Source organism: Lissotriton vulgaris, chromosome 11 (genome assembly GCF_964263255.1).
Source record: "Lissotriton vulgaris chromosome 11, aLisVul1.2, whole genome shotgun sequence".
Lineage (NCBI taxonomy): Eukaryota > Metazoa > Chordata > Amphibia > Caudata > Salamandridae > Lissotriton > Lissotriton vulgaris.
Window position 1 is genome coordinate 1,003,340,713 of NC_141699.1, and position 21,075 is coordinate 1,003,361,787.

The window sequence follows — 21,075 nt, forward strand, 5'->3', positions numbered from 1 at the left end:
GAAAACAATGTAATTTCATCTTTCCTGTTGACCTCTATCGCCCATCAAAAGAAAATGTAATACCAATTTCAGACCTCAACCCCATTTGCACGCTTGACTGCATCATTACTACTTCCTCCTCTTCACTTCTAGACCCAGTGCCTTTGGAATGAACTGACAATTCCAACCCATTTTCCATGCCACACCTATCCAACTATGTCAACACAAAAGAGGAATGCATATCCATCAATCCTTCAACTTCTCCTTGACAGCAATTCAAGAGGAACCAAGAAAATGATCACACCAAACAAACTCAGATATCACATTCCCCACCTTATACAGCGTTACATGGAGAAATAATGTGGAGGAAACTGCTCCAATGACAACACAATCCTTCAAACCTCACCCCCCTTCCAATTGGACACACAAGAACTATAACCAAGCAAATCGCAGACAAATCAGGAAAAAAACAAATACCCACAGTGCCTAGGGATCTCTGCCCATTCAAATAAATACACTGATCATTCAGATCACACATCACTGCTGCTAAAGCCAACTTCTACAAGACAAGCATCAACAAAGCGACCAACAGAAGCAGGTGCACTTCAAGGAAGTCAAACAGTGCCAATCCCTTACTGGATCCCCATTATATTCCCAATCCCACAACCAACAAACGATTGCACCATTGTCCACTATTTCACAAAGAAGATCAACAAAATCAAAGGATACATCAAAAATACAAACAAATCAACCACCATGCCTCCCCATGCCACTGCAACAACCCCAAGTGAATGAACTTTCCAACTCCTTCAAGCCTATCACTTATTATGAATACTACCTTATATTATAATCCAATGTAAAACTACTATGTGGAAATACACTTTTCGTCCTCAACTAAGGAACCTATCCAGATGCACTCACAATTGGACATATGTTACCACTCTTGTAAAAATATTTTCCAACCACCCCCATAATTACCTATCTACCCTCATCATAAGCCATTCAGAAAGCAGTAGCCACTTAATAGCAGGACCAAATGAACTAGGACAATCATATACAGGACTATGTACACTGATTCAGACCACAAAAGCAGGTATACTTAAAAAAAAAAAAAGAAAAGCAATGCATCTTGCCTTCTTATACTGCTTGACTTCTCTGCAGCCTAAAACCAAATCAACCACCAAACCCTAGCTGGTTTCATGGATAGATAGCCTTCTCAGCCAATCCTGTAACAATTCATCCCCCAACCTCAACTACCAACATCAATTTGCAGACTTTGGATCATCGAGAAGAAAGAAGCCATCCTTCTTGTTCCGAGGAATCTACCCGGTCACCGATCATCTTCAATTGCTGTAAGGAATCTCTGGGATCCATATACAATAATGGCTCAAAATCCACCAATATATGGAGGTCACAACTTTACTTCAAAGTAAGGCTGCTTGAAATCATACTGAACTGGATACCCAGCTCCTACCTCAAACTTAACTCAATAAGGGTAGTATTTCCCCTGCTCACCATCAACACCAAACAACCCTCAGATGGTAGCCTATCTGATATTAACCTGTATGACTTAAGCCCCAACCGACAGCCAATGTATAGTCACTCTGATGCACCATGAACACAGACCTCTCCTATAAAGAACATATTGGCAATTAGCCTAAGACATCAATCAATCAATTATAGCATTTGTAAAGCACATTACTTACCCGTGAGGGTCTCAAGGCGCTGGGGGTGGGGGGTGCTGATACTTCGAGAAGCCAGGTCTTGAGGAGTCTTCTGAAGGTCATCAGGTCTTGTGTCTGCCGTAGGTTGATGGAGAGGGTGTTCCAGGTCTTGTCGGCGAGGTGGGAGGAGAAAGATCTGCTGCCGGAGGTCACTCTTTGGATGTGGGGGACTGCGGAGAGGCCGGCGGAGCTGGCGGGTGGGGGAGTAGAAGCTGAGTAGTCTGTTGAGGTACGCTGGTCCGGTGTTGTGGAGTGCTTTCTGTGCATGGGTGAGGAGCTTGAAGGTTATCCTCTTGTTGATGGGGAGCCAGTGCTGGTCTCACAGGTGAGGTGTGATGTGGCTGCGGCGGGGGATGTTGAGGATCAGACGTGCGGAGGCGTTCTGGATGTGTTGCAGCTGTCTCAGGAGTTTGGCCAAGGCTCCTGCGTAGTGTGTTTCCGTATTCCAACCTGCTGCTGACGAGGGCCTGAGTGACCGTCCTTCTCGTCGCAGTGGGAATCCATTTGTAGATCCTGCGGAGCATGCGGAGGGTGTTGAAGCAGGAGGAGGAGATGGCGTTGACCTGCTTAGTCATGGAGAGGGTGGAGTCGAGGATGACCCCTAAGTTATGTGCGTGGTCGGTGGGTGTTGGAGCTGTTCCTAGTGAGGTCGGCCACCAGGAGTCATCCCAGGCCGAAGGGGTTGATCCGAAAATGAGGATTTCCGTCTTGTCAAGAGTTCAGCTTCAACCGGCTGTTCCTCATTCATTCAGCGACGGCCTTCATTCCTTTGTGTAGGTTGGTTTTGGCGGTGTCGGGGTCTTTGGTGAGCGAGAGGATAAGCTGGGTGTCATCGGCGTAGGAGATAATGTTGAGGTTGTGCTGTCAGGCGACGTGGGTCGGGAGGTGCCATGTAGATGTTGAACAGTGTTGGGCTGAGGGAAGAGCCCTGGGGTAAGGCGCAGAGGTTCTCGGTGGCTTCGGAGCGGTAGGGGGGGAAGGCGGATGCTCTGTGTTCTGCCTGAGAGGAAGGAGGTGGTCCAGTCCATGACTTTCTCTTGGATCCCGGCGTCATAGAGGCATGTTCGTAGTGTGCAGTGGTAGACCGTGTCAAAGGCGGCGGACAGGTCCAGGAGGATGAGGGCCGCTGTTTCTCCGTTATCCAGCAGGGTCCTGATGACATCGGTGGCAGCGATGAGGGCGGTTTCGGTGCTGTGGTTGCTGGAATCAGGACTGGGACAGGTCCAGGATGCGGTTCTCCACGAGGTAGCGGGTCAGTTACTTGTTGACGGTTTTCTCAATGGACTTCGCCGGGAACGGGAGCAGGGAGATTGGTCGGAAATTCTTGAGGTCCGCCTTGGGTTTCTAGAGTAAGGCGTTGATCTCGGCGTGCTCCCAGCTGTCCGGGAAAGTTGCATCATAGTATCAGTTCAGTTAGAAAAATAAATTAAACTCTACATATCTGAACCAGATTTCAGGATAACCATGAAATTAATAGTTCTCTCACTGGGACGGAGAGAACAGTCCAAGTCCTCATATGTATCACTCTTTCGCCATTAAAAAGGGAGGCCACAAGCTAAAACTAATTTCTTCAAACGACTTAAGATGTTTGACTATATCACACCAATGCCAAGTAACGTCACTGGCTAACCCGCCAGGCCAAATCATCTCAAAACCAGCTGCATACATCCCAGTACCAGCACTCATTTTTTACCTAGTTAACTGAGGCAGTCGGCACCAAAGTAGGAGTAGGAGTCAAGACCTCACCAGATGAAGAAATGTAAGGGAAAAAACAGGCAACAGGGTTTTTCATCTATACAACAAACCAATTACCTTCAGAAAAACACCTACCCATCCTCAAATACAAAAATAACTGAAAAGCAATCTCTTGAAATGAAACACCCACATCTAAAATATTACTTTTTTATTTGTAAATTTGCAACATCAACAACAATAAAAAGAAACACATGGCAACAAATAACATGACACCTTACACTGTAAGAATCATCATGGACCATAAAAGCTGCATAGCAACTACTCCAGTGTGTCCACAATAGCCCCCTCGGTTCCTCCCTGTGCACCCATCGCCAACTTCCTGTATATCGATGCCCAATCATCTAAATCATCAGCCAAATGTTCATGCGTGAGGACCATTTTCATTCTTATTTTCTTCGCCACTGCCCAGTTCATCAAATCCCAGTCCCAGTGCACAGCATCGGTCCGGTCACCTGCACAACACCTATGCGTTCGCCAACACCAACAATGCAAACGGATACAGTATCTTCTTCCCTTTGGGCAACGGGAGGGTGCTAAAACAAAGACGGGGTAAGGGTTGTGAACTTTTCAGCCCAGTAACTAAGCATAAGATCTCTATCCAATCAGTTGAGTAGAGCTGCAGCTTTCCACAGGTCCATGAAGTGTGTAAAAAATCTGCACGGTTTAAGCTGCACCTGGGGCAATCCGAATGCTGGGGTCGGATAAATCCTGGCCAGTCTCAGAGGCTTATAGGAGCTTTGGTGCAAAAAGTGGAAATGGGTTAGCTGTAAGCAGGCATTACTGGAAACCGTCCTGACTTGCTGACAGTCATGACCCCACTCTGCATCCATACAAGGAGTGTCGAGAGCTCTGTCAAACTGCCTGCGGGCAAGCAGACCCGTTTTCAGTCTCTCAGCCTTTAACGCCCTAAAGAATCTGGACACTCCTTGTGATGCTGTACCCTGTACCAGATTCCAGCTGTATTGTAGAAACTGGTGGGAGAGGCGGGAAATCCTGGGCAAAACTCAATCACCGCCTTGGTCAACCGTACGCATTGTAAAAATTGCCCAGTCGCCATACCGAACTGATCCTGCACCTCCGCAAATGGCAGCAATTGCTCTCCCACGAACCAGTACCCCAGCGTTGTGCAACCCCCCGCCCCGCCTGCCAGTGAACCATTGTCATATCTCTTGGTATATTCTGAAACTGTGGTAACCACTTCAGGTCTAATGCTCTGGAAAAAGGGTAACAATGGCACACTCTAAATTTCACCTCACCCCTTTTTTTTGGTGGGGGATCTTATCGCACAAGAGACGTCCGAGGCTGCATTAAATCCATTATCTTCTGAAGCACACAGATTCCATAGCAGCCACCCAACAACAATTTTTCCCAAGCTTCATCCCAATGGTACACTGCAGGTGAGCTGGGTAATAATATAATTTTAAATCACGGAGGCTCAAGCCCCCCTCCTCCCTGTCAGCTTCAAGGTAGTCAGTCCAACGCTGCTGAGTTTGCCTGCCCAGACCAACTTAACCAACAAGAAGTCCAGTTCCCGAAGTGTGTTCCCGGGGATATCACAGGTCATGTTCAGAAGATGACAAATATCTAGGCAACAAAACCATCTTTGCCATTATCGCTGGTTGGATGCGTGGCTCTGGCAGAGTGTTCCAGAAAACAATGGATTTTCTTAGCATCTCAACAATTCTTCCTAGTCAGGGTATACTCCCTCTCCTTCAGATGCTTAACCAGAACGCCCAGATGCCAAAAGTGCTGCAGTTCCCAGTGCAAAGCAAACACAAGGAGAAGATGGACGGAATGCTGAAACTTTTCAGACCCTTACCCCCAGTCACAGATCTGGCTTGAATCCATCATCGTTCTTTAGCTTACTTCGCCGCCCCAGTTTGGATGGACCCAGCCATATGCAAATCAGTCTTGACCCTGTGCCTCATGGGAACAGTTGAGCTCGAACTGCCACGCCAAGTCCTCCCTGGACTGGAAACAAGCATCCTGGGACCGGTTTCGGGGTAACACCACTCATCAGCCAGGCTAGCTACAATCCAGCGGCAAAGTGAGCAAGAGACCCACGTCTGGGCAGTTCCTAGTGCAGCCAGATATTAGGAATGTCATTCATCAGCGACCCAGTGGAAAAACAAGTGACTTCGCTGCAATAACACGCAGCCCTGCAACCCCACCAAACTGCTCCAGCACTACCAACAGGAGTGGAAATTAAACATGCAGGTCCCCCAGTGCTAGAAAACTCATTAGATGTACATGCATTGCTAGCAGCTCTAGCACCAGCACAAACAATAGAGACGACAAAGGGTGTCCCTGCCCGGTCCCACTTTCCACATCCCAAGCCCCCGACACCACCCTCCTCACTCACCTCACTATGGGTTTACCAATCACATTGAATATGCCTCCTTATAGTTCAACTTGTAAACTATATAACTCCTGTGCTAGGGCTTTCTCTTCTGTAAGGCGTACCACTGCTATCCAGCTTGGTTTGCTCTATTCAAATTCCATTATCATCATACATTGCTTATCTTCCAAAATCTCAGAACTGAGATCATAGAAAGTCACGTTGCTGTGCCCACTACTTGCTGATCCCTAGGCACTAAATGTGATCATTACAGTCTTACCATAAGATTTCAGTTTAAAACTATATACTTTTGGCCACCGTCACGGACCATCACACCACAAGAGGGAATTGTTACATGAAGAGGGAAAGAGGTATGTCACAACAGAATGTGGCAAAATGTAGCACAATCACTGGATCAGTTTTACAAATAGTTACGCAAAACAATAGAAGTAATTTAGTATACATCAGTCATAGTCGTAGTCAGACTAGCTTTGGAGTGTGGATGTGGGAAGAATGCCAATTGACAGGGACCTCATTAGAGCTATCTAGATAAATCAAGTATCTCTGCATCTATGGATTCTTTTTAGTTATGACATGATGTTCAATGTGGCACATTATCTCGAGATTCCACTTTGTTTCCCCTTTGTATTTTGTGCTTGCAATCGTTTTGAAAATAACCAAGGTGGCTTTAAATTAGTCTGGTCAAAATAAGACTTCATCCTTGCTTTCTGCAGACCAGATTTGGTCCCATGTTACTAATGAGGCATGTGAGCTATGGATCACATGCTTTGCATAGACTATACAGAAGTCTCCCCGAAGCAGTGGCTATCCTGTAACTGTTGGAGTTGTCTGAAATACCGCTTTAAGTACTGCTTGACCCACATTAGTTTGTTGTCTTGCTAACACATCTACACAATAGCCCTTCCATAAATGCTTTGATGAATGGCACTCGAAATAGCGATAAATGTTGCCTATTTTGAAGGTAAGCTGCTATGGCAGCATGATACAGTCTAATGGATGTATAAGCCAATGCCGACTGCTGCAAATGCAATAGGTAGCACAGTATGTTCTGTATGGAATCATCAAGGGGATTGATGTGATCGTTATTGCAATAGATAACAAAACGCTTCCAATTGGCTGGGTAACAGGGACTTGTGATAGGCTTTCTTGCCTCTCTAATGATGTTCATACAGTCTGGTGGAAGGTTGAGATAATCAAACTCTATGACTTCAGGAGCCAGATCGCAAGGTTCAGCTTTTCAGGATCTGGGTGTTTGATTTCTCCATGGCTCTGTGTGAGGAGACTGGGAGTCAAATGTAATTTTTAGTGTGGTACCAGAAAGAGTTCCAACAGGGTTGTGAACCAAGGTTGACGTGCCCATGTTGGAGCTACCAGTATTAGCATGAGTGATATTTGCCTGAATTTCCGAACAACTGATGGAATCAGTTGGAGAGGCAGAAAAGCGTAAGCAAATATCCCTGACCAGTTCATCCATGGAGCATTGCATTTGGACAAAGGGTGTGGATACCTGTAAATGTAAATGTAAATGTATAGGCATTTATATAGCGCGCTACTTACCCGTAGGGTCCCAAGGCGCTTCGACCGCTGCGAAACCCTTCCTGGCTTCCCTGAGAGATGGTCCCTTAATGGGTATCTCCAGGGTGAGACCAGGCATCCCCGGCGGACTGGTGGGGCCGTTAGTGAAGCTGAGGCAAGCTAATGCCCAGAGTTGCAGAGTGTGATCGCTGATCAGAGTGGGCACCGAGGCGAGAGAATTATCGAGTCCGCTGACCCTGGTCCAGAAACCTGCCGCGCCGGGAATCGAACCCTGGTCCCGGGCCGTCCTCTGCTCTCGGGTCTGCCGCCTCTAACCAGTGAGCCACACTACTTCACTACCTGGAGGGGAAGCTTTGGCATTTTGAGTTTTCTGGTGTTGTGAACAGGTCTATGTGAGGGACTCCACAAGCTTGGAAGTATCGGTGGAGAACTTGAGGGTGAAGTTCTCACTTGTGTATTTGATACCTCTGCCTGCTGAGGAGGTCCGCAATTTGATGGTTGACTCCTGGGAGGTGTTCCGCTAGGAGATAAAGTTGTGGTGAATAGCCCACTTCCAGATGTCCTGGGCTAAGTGGGACAGTTGGAGAGAGTGTGTCCACCCTATTTTTGGATGTAATACATAGCTGTCATGTTTTCGGTTCGGATTAACACAGCTTTGCCAGATAGGTAATCTTGAAAGGCTTTGACAGCTAGAAAGATTACCATGAGCTCTAAGTGATTAATGTAGAGCATCTTCTGCTGGTGACTCGACAGTCATTGCATTGTGTGTTGTTGAAGATGAGCTCCCCAGCCAGTAAGGGAGCGAGGAGTACGGCCGCTTACCAACACTAGATCGGTTAATAGACCTTGAGACTGGTTTCACTGACTGGCTAAACACTCTTTAAGTGGGCGCATGTGTAGCCTGGTGTGGGAAACGATGATGCAAGATGCTATCATTCCCAGCAGTTGCATAAACACTCGAGACAGAAGTGACTGAGTGGGTTGATGTTTGAGAATGAGCGCCTAAATGTTTCGAATTCTGGCTGCATTGGGATACGCTAGAGCCTTCGGAGTATCTAGAGCTCCTAGGTAATCCTGAACTTTGTTTGGCTGAAGATGTGATTTTAACACGGACTGAGAAACCCTAGCTGTTGAAGCAGCTGAATGGTTAGTGAAGTGTGCTTGCGACATTGCTGATATGTGCTGGCTTTGATGAGCCAGTCGTCCAGATAGGGAAAGACATGTATGCTTTGTCTTCTGAGATGCGTAGCTACTACCGCCAGACATTTTTTGAAGACTCTGGGGGCAGTGGCGACTCCGAATGGGAGCACTTTGAATTGGTAGTGTTGACCTGCTACCACAAACCTGAGAAATTTGCAGTGAGACGGATGGATTGGAATATGAAAGTAGGCATCCTTTAAATGTAGAATAGAAAGAAAATTACCCTTTTGCAAAAGAGATAGTATTTGTTGCAGTGTTACCATGTGGAAGTGGACGTATGTAAAGAATGAGTTCAGAGATCCAATATGGGTCTGAGAGAGCCGCCCTTTTTTGGAATTATAAAGTAAAAGGAGTACACGCCTGACCCTTGGTGGTGTGGTGGTACGGGCTCTATGGCTTGTTTTAGTAGCAGGGATTGTACTTCCTGTTTGAGAAGAAGGTCAAGGTGATCCGGCGAAAGTCTGTGCAGCTTTGGGGGAATGTTTGGAGGAGTGTTGATAAACTCCAGTCAGTAACCAGAATGGATAATTTGGAGAACCCATTAGTCTGTTGTTATTGACTGCCACTTTGGTAAAAATTGTGGCAGTCGTCCCCCCCCACAGGTGTTAAGTGGTGGGGGGAGGGGGGGGGGGGGGGGATGGAGGGGGACTATGGGCAAGTCATTGTTTTGTATTGGATGGCGAGGTATGCGTGTTGGAACCTCGACCTCCACCCTTGCCGTTGTTTCCTCTGTAGGTGCCCAGGAAGAAATCCTTGGAACTTGAGGGCTGGTTATTGCCCTTATAGCTGGACGCAGTGTCTGAGGAAGTAGTTTCGGATCCTGCTTGATAAAAGGAGTGACGAGAGGAACCACGCCCTTGTGGAGACTGAAGTGCTCCTGTGGATTTAGCCACTTCAGTATCCTTCATTTCATCCAATGAAGTGTCTACCACCGGCCCAAAAAGGTGTTCTTTGTCAAAGGGTGTGTTTAGTATGGAAGTTTGAACTTCCGGTTTAAACCCGGATATGAGCAGCCAGGGGTGTCCTCTTAAAAGAACACTAGTGTTTACCGCTCTGGCAGATGTAACAGCAGCATCTAGGGAGCATCTTATTTGGTGATTAGAAATTAACTGCCCCTCACAAACAAGGTCTTGCGCTTTTGATTTGTGTTCTTGAGGGAGAAACTGGATGAGTTGTTTCATTTGATCCCAGTGTGTGCGGTCATAGCGTGCTAGCAACGCTGTGTATTGGAAATATGCCAGACGTTAGCAGCCTGGGAGGTTATCCTTTTTCCTGAAGCATCAAGAAGTTTAGACTCCTTATAAGGTGGTGATGCGTCTCCAGTAGTTTGGGAGTTTGCCCTTTTTGCGTGCATTAGAAACTACTAGTAAATCTAATGGTAGTTGACCTTTTATGTAAACTGGATCTGATGGGGCAGGCTTGTATTTTTTATCTACCCTCGGGGTAAGGATACGTGCTCTAACAGGATCCTTAAAATTGTCACCTTCCTCCTCGTCTGATTGAGGTTCGAAGAGGTCCGGAATGGAACCTGCTTTTGTCTCTGCATGTCGCGTCGTCGGGCCCGACGATCGCGAAGAGTCTTTTTGGAGCGGAAAGCTCGGCACGCGTCGCAGTGGTCTTCTCTGTGGTCGGGTGACAAACACAAATTGCCGCTTCGTGTGAGTCAGTGAGCGGGTATTTCGAGTGGCACAGAGGACAGAACTTGAAAGGAATTTGTTCCACCAACTGCGAGTTGAACCAGGGGCTAGGCCCTCCGCGAGCTCTCCGATCAAAATTTTCTTTAGAAATCACGATAGGTGAAGAAAGGAGAACGCGAACGGAAACAATACAGTTGAGTGTGAATGTGATACGCGCCAAGAAGGACCGAAGCATCGAGTTTGAACCGGAGCGCAGCGAGGTACATCCGAACCAGATGGGGGAAAAAACAATCTGAAAATGCAGTCTTTGATGATGTGCACCATCACCTAAGGGAGGAGTCCCCTACCTCGTGAATAGGGAAAACTTCTTCAGAAAAACAAAGTGCAAACATCGAGAACCAAAACTAGATGGCGATCTTATGCAAAGCATGTGATCTACATCTCACATGCCTCAAACATATATTTCAAACTGAATATCTGTGTCCTGTCAATGTCATCCAGAGGTCTGACAGTTTAAGACTACCAAACTTTGATGACAAATGTACAAATTGGTTTATTTGGGAAGTATCAGAATTAGGGATGGACACAATTTTCACAGTAACTTATGGGATCAGTGTGTGCTGCGTTACCAACAAAGCAACATCCCCACAAACATATGACACTTTCAACTGCTTTTGTTGTGCCAATTAACCAGAATGAGGGCATAATTTTATTTCATTAGACCAACATAAATAAGTCATGAAAAAAATCAGCCTTCCTAGGAAGGAAGAAGTAGCCTAACTGACAAAGTAAAATAAGCAAAGAAGCAAAACAAGTTCAAATCAAAAGCCATTAAAGACAACAGACAGAATAAATGGTCATCAACCGAAAAGAAGGAAAACCCTTCAATATGAAATGAATGTCAGATGTACTAGGTGGCAGAGAACCAGATATAATACACAACATAATTCTGCCATTTAAAATGCAGAATGATTTTAGCAGCTAAATACAAGTATGAGTATTAAAGTGGCGAGTGTGGGGAAGGATAATACAATAAATGCATTAAACAGTGTGTAAGAACATTCACATGAAGAAAAAAAGAGTTTTAATATTGTGCAAAAATACAAATTGTATGCAAAAAATAAGTTCTGGAGGTAAAGTGCAATACTTCATAATACACAGACTTATTTATCATAACACAACATGAATACAATAGATGCATGGCAGCTAGATGGTAGTGCTATAGTCCAGCCTCCCAACATCAATGGAACAGCAGAAGCTCATTCTTCCCAAGTCCATTTAAATTGCACGAAAGGCAAAGGAAGTGACCGATTCCACATGTTAACTGACTACAAATTATAGTGAGAACAGCCAAGGACAATCATCCCCACTGGTGACTGCCCGTGTGCGAATGAAGAAGCCTCACTAATTACAAAGGGTGGGAAGACCAACCAATTTGATGTTTGTGGACAGGCAACAGGATATTGAGCATCTCCTACTTGGTTTCAACAGGCAAGGAATGAGTAATTAAATAAAAGTTTGAGGTTTTCATGATTACCTCATCATCGTTGACTAGCTCCTTTTTCACAATTTTCATGGCATATATGCGTTCAGTTTTCTTTAATCGGACCAGAAGTACTTTTGCGTAACTGCCTCTTCCGATTACACGCAGCAAGTCAAAATCTTGGAGACCCAAACTAGAAGGTGCTCGGCCACTTTCCCGGATATTCATTGCCTAAAAATAAAAGTAACTGGAAGGTCACAAATATGGCACCAACTACAACACCCTAACATTTCTAACCATTCTCGAATGCTTAACTCGCAGATGAAGATAATGCCAAGCTGTTCCCATTGATAGCCCGAACAAATTCATATTAAAGCTTGAAAAGAAAAGACAGGGTGAAACAAAGCAGAGATCACCACCACATCAGTTTATAATTATTACTGAAAAACTGTATATAATGTGATAGTGAATTGACATTAATTAAGAACAGTTCACTGTGCAAGGTAAATTGGGTTTATTAGAAAGAGATTTGTGACATTACTACTCAGTGCTTCTGAACATCTTTGAATTCAAGAAAATGACATAAGGTGTGTGATCTAAATGAAAGAAAAAATCTTATAATTTTACTAGTGTGCAAAAATTTCCAACCATGGTGTTTCATTGAGAAGATTAACTGTGGGTCTGAGCGAAAAAACTCTATAGTATGCCTAAATGTGTTCTGACCGGTTACCTATATGCATCCTTTGTGTCAATATGGTATGCAACAGGATACTCACACAACGTGTCAGGTTACCATCAGTAAACCATCCTATACTGCCCTTTCCATCATTTGGGCCACTACACAGAGTGGAGAGTCCTTGTTGTAACCACTTCACTAGAATCTAGATGTGAAGTGTTTGGGACTCACTAGGTTGTTGAATAGGCAAGGATTGGTTACTAGAAACAGTGCATAAAGAAAAGTGAGTGAGAAAAAGTGTTCAGTTAAAATTTGAGAGTGGACGCAAAAATTACTTTATTCTATGGCCGTACACTTCCAATAGATAAAAACATAATTAATGCAAAGGGTCAGTGGGTTCAACAGATAACTACTGACTAGATATTAAGGTCGACATGTTTCTGCAGTTTTACGATCCTCACAAGGTATCTGCTGCTTCATCAGGACCAATTAGAACTCCGCTACTGTTTCAAAAGTATGTGTAAGTGCAGCGAAAAAAATAAGAAGGATATCACCTGATTCGTCCTCTCAGTCCTCCTGTATTAAAGGAAGGTGTCCAGAAAAATCAAGAAGGGAACAAAATTAGCAAAGAGTTCAAAGACTCCATCTTGCTCTCTAAATTGGAAAAATGCAAGAAAGACCTAGCGAAGTTTTCCCTTGAAAAAATCTACCCTTACACAAGTCCAACATATGTTCCAATTCCTTTCAACAGGAATGGGCGTAGAGGGGGTTCTACATACGGCACCTCTATATCAGAAGACCTCTCGAGTGATTCGGATTCATCGAATCAAGGCAATTCAACTAACTACAAATCGATCGAGGGAAGGGTAATTGGAGGAACTGGAGAGGCTTCAACCAAGCTCCAAGCCAATACAACCCATGGTGGGCACCTAACCCATGGGGACAAGGAGTACCACCGTTTTCACAACATATGGGCCCGTATGGCCCTATGCCTTTTCAACAGGGTCAGAATATGCCGCCTTTTTTAGGCTTTGGCCAAGGGAGGTCACGGGTCAGGAGACGGGCCCGCTAGGACAGGTACAGTGGAACCTCCCCCCACAGTCGATGGACCTACGGAGCGGGAAGAAGATACCGCAGGACCAACCAGGGCCGCGCACGGGGACAGCCTCATAGTCAATCTGAGTTCCCGATGCCTAACCCCGAATGAAGAGAAAGTACTAAAATCGGGGGTTAGGCTTTGTTGCAACGACTACTGGGGATCCTTTCCAGACACAGATAGAACTGTCCAAGTTCTTCAGGAAAATACGGCTCCATTTTTTCTTCTCTAAAAACAACGAGGGAGATGAGATGGAACAGAATACAGGCTTGAAAAGACAGTCTTCCTTTACTCCACTAGCTGTCACGATACCCGCTAAAGTGACCACTTTCGAGGAAGCAGTGCAACATGATGTTCAAACACTGTTCCAACAAGGACAAAAACCATTTGTTAACATCCCCAAAGCTGAACAAGAAGCATTGGAAAATCTGAAAAAAGATTCTTCAGTGACAATCAAACCCGCAGACAAGGGTGGGGCTACGGTTTTGATGGACACTACTACCTATAGAGAAGAGTGCCTACGACAACTTGGGGACACTCGATCCTATTGCCAATTGACAAAAGACCCTACCGAGAGATTGTACGTCATCATTGGACACCTTGAAGAAGAAGCCCTAGCGGAGGGATGGATCACTTCGAACGAAGCAGCTTTTTTGCGCACCCCTCATCCGGTGATGCCATATTTTTATGTGCTCCCAAAGATCCATAAAGTACAACGGCCTCCACCGGGGCGCCCTATAATATCGGGCATAGGCTCACTGCTTGAACCACTATCTACCTTGGTCGATATCTTTCTCAGACCTATGGCTAAGCTCATGCCCACATACCTCCAAGATACCAAAGATCTATTGAGAATTCTTCCAGAGATTGAGTTCAATGCCTCAACTGACTTGTTGGTATCGTTTGGCGCCGAGTCGCTTTATACTTCAATACCCCAGAATGAGACCTTGGAGGTAATAGAAGGACTACTTCGGGAGAAAGACTTGGATTCCATCACACCGGTCTCCCTGATTATGAATCTGGCAACTATTGCCATGAAAGAAATTTTTTCCAATTTGAAGAAACTGTTTTCTTACAGGTATCGGGGACCAGTATGGGCAGCGTTTTTGCCCCCAGCTTAGCGAACCTGTACATGCACAAATTCGAGCAAGACTGTGCTACAACCAACAAATCCCTACCATGCATCTGTGCGCATTTGAAATCACTATATTGACGGCATTCTTGTGGTATGGCGTGGCACAACTGTATAACTAATGGCTTTCCACAAGTGGCTGAATGAACAAAACGCCTTCCTTCGCTTCACTGTGGAATTTGATGCACACTCTCTAACCTTCCTTGATCTTTTGATCATAGGATACCCTGATGGCCTGAAGTCTGAGCTCAACAGGAAGCCTATGTCACGCAACTCTTTATTGCAGTATGACAGTTGTCACCCTAAAGCATTGCGTGCCAATTTGCCATTCGGGCAATTTTTACGTATTCAGCGTAACTGTTCCACCAAAGAGACCTTTTCTACTCATGCAAAGATCTTAGAGAAACAACTTAGCCAAAGGAAATACCCTGCTAAACGGATACGTCAGTCGAAGAAAAGAGCGGCAAATAACAACTATGAGTCATTGCTCGAACCTGTTCCTCCAAAACCACAGAACCAGCGCATCACCTGTGTTAATACATTCAGCACTAAGTCCAATGCCATCCAACGGATTGTAAAGAAACACTGGAGCATTCTCAACACCGGTACGGATACCCAGGAACAGCCTCTTTTTGCTTTTAAAAGAGGAACCAGTATCAAAGATTGACTAGTACATACCAGACCACCTACAAAAATGGTCCACCAAGTAGGAACATTATGGGACATGCCACCAGTACAAGGACACCACCTTGCGGTAATTGTACGGCGTGTCCACAAACGACACGGTCCACAAGTATCGACAGTGGAAGTAGCCGGCGGTGGGAACAAAAGCGGTTTACTAACTAACAGCAACAACTTAATTTACATGATTACGTGTCCCTGCCAGCTTAGGTACGTTGGGATGACCACAAGGAAGATCAAGGTCAGAATTTCGGAACATAAAAGCACTATTAGGTGTAAGAAGCAGGCGACTCGCCTCACGAATCACTTCTTAGAAGTAGGGCATAAACTAACTTCACCTGGACTGTACTAGAGCAACCCCACATTCCACCCCATGCTACTGACATTTCCAAACATTTATTTAGGCTGGAACAGAAGTGGGTGTACAAATTAACCTCAGATAAACAGGGGCTCAATGAAGACATACCTTGGATGTCATTATAACTCTGTCTTTATATTCTCCCCTGTGCCTCTACCCGGTATATCACGTAGATAGAACCTACAAACTATTATGTATAAACCTTGGGTAACAACCTTTTGTCCAGTCTCCTGTGATCTGTTGGCAGAACTATAGAGCAATATATAATCTGTAGGTGTTTATATTTCTTATAATAAAACACTACTTACGCTATAATATAATATAATAGTATAGGTGCCCCTAGAACCTGAGCTGTAGCCAGGTGAGGAGAAGCATGTTCCTCTCGCAATTAAGGTGAGCTGGATGAGTACCCACAAGCCTGAGTTGGGTAATGTAGAAATGAGCTATTACATGTGAATAGCTTTATGTGAGATTACGGTACTAATTAATTTACTGTTATCTTTACCCTTGTATGTCTATGTTGTGTCTTTGACCTGATGTCTCCTGCGTCTGGACACCTTCCTTTAATACAAGAGGACTGAGAGGACGAATCAGGGGATATCCTTCTAATTTTTTCCGCTGCACTTACACATACTTTTGAAACAGTAGCAGAGTTCTAATTGGTCCTGATGAAGCAGAAGATACCTTGTGAGGATCATAAAACTCCAGAAACATGTCAACTTTAATATCTAGTCAGTAGTTATTTGTTGAACCCAGTGACCCTTTGCACTAATTATGTTTTTATCTACTGGAAGTGTACGGCCATAGAATAAAGTAATTTTTGCGTCCACTGTCCAATTTTAACTGAGCACTTTTTCTCACTCACTTTTCTTTATGCACTTTTTCTAGTAACCAATCCTTGCCTATTCAACAACCTAGTGAGTCCCAAACACTTCACATCTAGCTTCTAGTGAAGTGGTTACAACAAGGACTCTCCACTCTGTGTAGTGGCCCAAATGATGGAAAGGGCGGTATAGGATGGTTAACTGATGGTAACCTGACACGTTGTGAGAGTATCCTGTTGCATACCATATTGACACATAGGATGCATATAGGTAACAGGTCAGAACACATTTAGGCATACTATAGGGTTTTAGTTACTCTTTTGTAATTATATGTTCTGTTTAGGGGGCTGTAACTGGTGTGGGGTCTATAAAGATTCCCTTGGACCCTCCTTTCAATAAATTCTTTTGTTCTTTATAGTTCCATTGAGAAGACCATCATTGACTGACCACTAAAATTCAGCGTCACTTCAGAACACCAATAAAATCACTAGCTGAAATGCCCATTACATTGCAATCCTCCGAACTCAAGGTTCGAGTGAGAATAACCAGTCTAGTTTAATATCATTTTAGTCTGAAGCATAGTTGGAGTTGAATGAACAAGCTACTTACCTTTGGTAATGCTCCTTCTGGTGGATACTCCACCTAACCTCCGATTCCTCAAATTGGAATACTCCCCAGGCACCAGACTGGATGCAGAAAGCGTTTCCATAGAGGTAATCATAATGCTGCTAGGTGCAATCACATGGCCTTCCACTGACTCTACAATGACTCTACACTAACTTCCCATAAGTGACAGAATGGAGCCTCATAGAAGCACCACCCCTGAGCTCTGACAGCACTTTATTGCGTTTACCCTGTATGCACCTTCCAACAGTGAACAATTGTTGGAAACAGTATGCAAAGTGCTAACAATAGCCTTTTTAACGTGTTAAAAAAAGGCAATACTCAGAATGGGAAGGTGGAAAGGCGGAGAGGAATCTGCAACTAGATGAGTACCTTCCAGAAAGTTATTTACCAAAGGTAGATAACTTTTTTCATTATGGATACTTCTAACCGCTTATTCCTCCCCTTAGAATAGATACCAAAGCAGTATGTACCCAGGTGGAGGATCTGTGGAGTGGGTTCTTGCAGGACAGAGTGGGGAAAATGCCCTTCGTGCCCAACCTGGCTGTGAGCGTATACACGGACAGCCACGTCTCAGCCTGGCAGATGACAAACACAGGCACTCCATTTCCCATCTCTGTGTTAGCAGCCTCTGCCCTAGTGGAATGGGTTCTCAGACGTTCTGGAAGCTGTTTCTTGGCCAATTAGTAGCTCATCTTAATGCAGAGGACTATCCACCTCAACAAGGTAGTCTTCTGCATTGCCTCCCCTTTCTTTGCTTCAGAAAACTCCACAAGAAACATGATCCTTGGAACAATCAATGTAAAACTTAGGACTCTTTTGGGGTCCAAACAATATAGCTCCGCCCCCATTTTTGACAAGTGAAGGGTAGCAAGGAAAGCTGATAGTGTGATGGATTATCCAATGTGGAACAAGTCACAACTTTTGGTAAGAGGGCAACAGTCCTCACTGCAAACCTTTCCATGAAAAAGGTGGTAAAAGTTGCTTTTGAAGTGCCCGAAGTTCACTCATGAGACAAACTGACAGTCCCAATGAGAAAGAGTCTTTAAGATCAGAAGACGCAGCGAGCAGCTATGATTTGGCTGAAGGGCATACACATGAGAAATGCAAGACCAAGTTATGGTCCCTGTGGCTTCACCAACAGGGAGGGAAAATGTGTGTCGAACTTTCAATAAATCGTATCATAACAGGAGGTTTGCACAAGAACGGGTTGTCAAGTGTAGTAATGGCAAAAGGGCCAACAAATACATTTTATAGGGCCTAATGGAAGGCCTTGTTGGCCAAAGATTAAACGAAAGGGCAGCTTGGCAGGGGTCAGTGTGGAAAACTACACATCAGGCTACAAATTTGTTCCAATGCCCAGCATAAAAGGATTTAGTTGGCATGGATGACATTTACCACTTTACGCAAGCAGGTGTAGATTGTGCAGATTAGGGTGGAGAGCCCTGCCCAGTTACTGAGATCAGGCTGACACTTCACAAGGAAGTCCTAGCCTGATCAGAGGACTGCATGTTCATGTTCAGAGGGTCCGGGCATCACACTTTCCTGGACCAATCCAGCCGTTAGGATGACTTGGACCCGGTCCTTCCAGAACTTTTTCATAACTCAGGGTAGATGGGGAAGGGACTGGAAGGCATATGTGATTCCAGGGTTTCAATGTGCAAAACTTCAGACATTGCATGTTCAACGGTGGTGAAAACATCTAGCCTGGGTTCTCTCCACTGCTGGAAGACGCCCTGCACCACCTCAAGATGTAGACACCACTCGTGCTGCCAGATGTCCCCTGCTCAGTTCTTCCCGAAATTCAGGAAACTGCTACATGGTTCACAATCAGGAAAATGCCCCAGCGCTACAACCACCTACAGAGGTGCAGAGCCTCTGGACACAGAACACAAGATCCCACTCAACCCCGCTTGTTGCAGTACCACATGGCAATAGTGTGGTACATGAGAACCTGCATCGCCCTCCCCTTGACTGACGGCAGACGTCAGAGCTTAATGAATGGCTTGAAGTCTGACACATTGATGTGTAGACAGCCCTTTGACAGAGACAAAAGTCCACTGATCTCCACCTTGGCCCGATGACCCCGACCCAGCAGAAACGTGCCAGTCACCACAGTTCGCCCTGAATTGGTAAGGGAAAAAAGCCTGCAACTGGACCAATGAGCCATCTCCTTTGAGACCTGGATGGCATCAGCCAGATGCACACAGTTTGAGCTGAAGTCAGTTCAGTTTCCAACACTGGCATTGGCACTGGGTCATTCTCCGACACCAGTGATTCTAACCCCAGCGTCGATGCAGTGCAGACCGGTGTGGATCTGTGGACTCGATTAGAAGTCTGTACCGGCATCAGTACAGGTCCCAAGAAGGAAGTTGGTGCTGGGGATGGCCCTAGCAACAGTAACCCAAATGGAGGCAGTTGCATGCGTATGAAGGCATGGTGTAAGAAGCTGGAAGCACATTGTATGTTTGTAGCATGACCCCCTTGAGGGTGCGGACGGGGTGAGGAACCGGTTCTGTGGCTACAGACCTCGAAAGTGTGCGACTGACATTGGGACACCCTTGTGCCTCTTATTTGGAATTGGCATAGCAAGATGGGGTGGAGGATGCTTCACTTTCGTATGATTACACTGGACATCAACTTACCAGAGGACTTTGAGCTCGAAATTGCAGGAATATTCTTGGTACTGAGTCTGCCCCACTGACTTGGAGCATGAGTGGGACCTAATAAAGCTGAAACTTCTGCTGGCGATTGGTGACACACCGCTTCACTCTCCAGTCTCTGATCGTGTTAATATGCATGAGGGCACGCTTGGTGAATGACCTAAAGCTGAGCCCAGACACCAAAGACCCAGGTTCCTTGTGTGGGTCCATGCAGAACACATGCTTCCTGCAGTTGTGGCACAGCTTGAAACCTGTTCTATTGGGTGAACACATCATTCCCTAGTACGTTGGCGAAAAAGTTTTACAAGACATCGGAAAACAGAGAGAGTTGGGAGTGTAGCTCCAGAATCATGTCAAAGCACAAAAAGTAAAGAGTCTGGCACATGGGAAGTAATCAAAAGGTGAGGAATCTGCGATTAGAAGTATTCATCAGAAATGTAGGAGTACATTAAACTTTGTCACAACCATATCTGTCAAGTTGTGTGTTTCGAGATAAAAATGTAACTCCACAACCTTAGCTAAATATACTGCATAAAGGGAGAGGGTTTCTGATTAAAACCTATTACAATGTAGTCTTAAGAAGGTAGTATAGGCTAACATGATGGATAGATTACCTCCTTTTCTTCACCAACATGGTCCAGGCTTTCTTGACTTGAAGGGTTATATGGAATAACTAAAATAATAAAGAAAAAAAGCGTCATACATTACACAACTCAAACAATTAAGTCCCAACACCAATTTGACATAAATTTGGTTTTGAATTATGTGCAATCAAAAACTACAAATAAAATAAGTTTTGTTTAATTATGTTATTGTGTATTCTTGCACTTCCGACAATTTGTAAATGGGCAGGAAATATGAAGCTCTTTTAATGGAAACATGTACATGAGAATCAGAAAGTGAACGTCTGGGCCGACGGACGTCATGTTCCACCACTGGGATCTGCCAACATGCATCATGTCACCAATATAAAAAAAAATACAGGGAAATTAAAAAGTTATTTACTGATGACAACTTTGTCTTTCAAATGAAACTGCAAGCCTGGCAACAGGAGGGTGCTAATTAATGTTGAGTGATGAAGTATTGCCTGTGAACTACATAAAGGCTTTGTTTCCTTTCAACTGTGGGAAATTTTGACCTACCTTTTAGCCTATAATCCACTCTCCGGTATCTGTTTCGGGGCCAGAGGTTAGGCGAGGGAGTAGAAGAAAACAGATAGATGCAATTATTTGACCAACGTGCATAGAATATGGCTGATTCAGAAAACAGAAACAGGTGGTCTCCAGCGTCAATCGGAGAGTTGCTCTCCAGGAAGAAATTCTAGACAGAGCCCTCTCTTCCAACATAG

At 44.9% G+C, this 21,075-nt stretch overlaps 1 protein-coding gene across 1 annotated transcript in view; it reads right to left on the reverse strand.

Moving 5' to 3' along the window:
• Positions 1-21,075, reverse strand: part of PRKCI (protein kinase C iota) — a 199,604-nt gene that overhangs the window by 99,978 nt on the left and 78,551 nt on the right. The window contains exons 8-9 of the mRNA XM_086944294.1: positions 20,342-20,400; positions 11,728-11,904 (exon numbers count right to left, since the gene is read on the reverse strand). Of these exons, the coding sequence (XP_086800420.1) occupies positions 11,728-11,904; positions 20,342-20,400 (236 nt within the window). The remainder of the gene's footprint in view (positions 1-11,727; positions 11,905-20,341; positions 20,401-21,075) is intronic.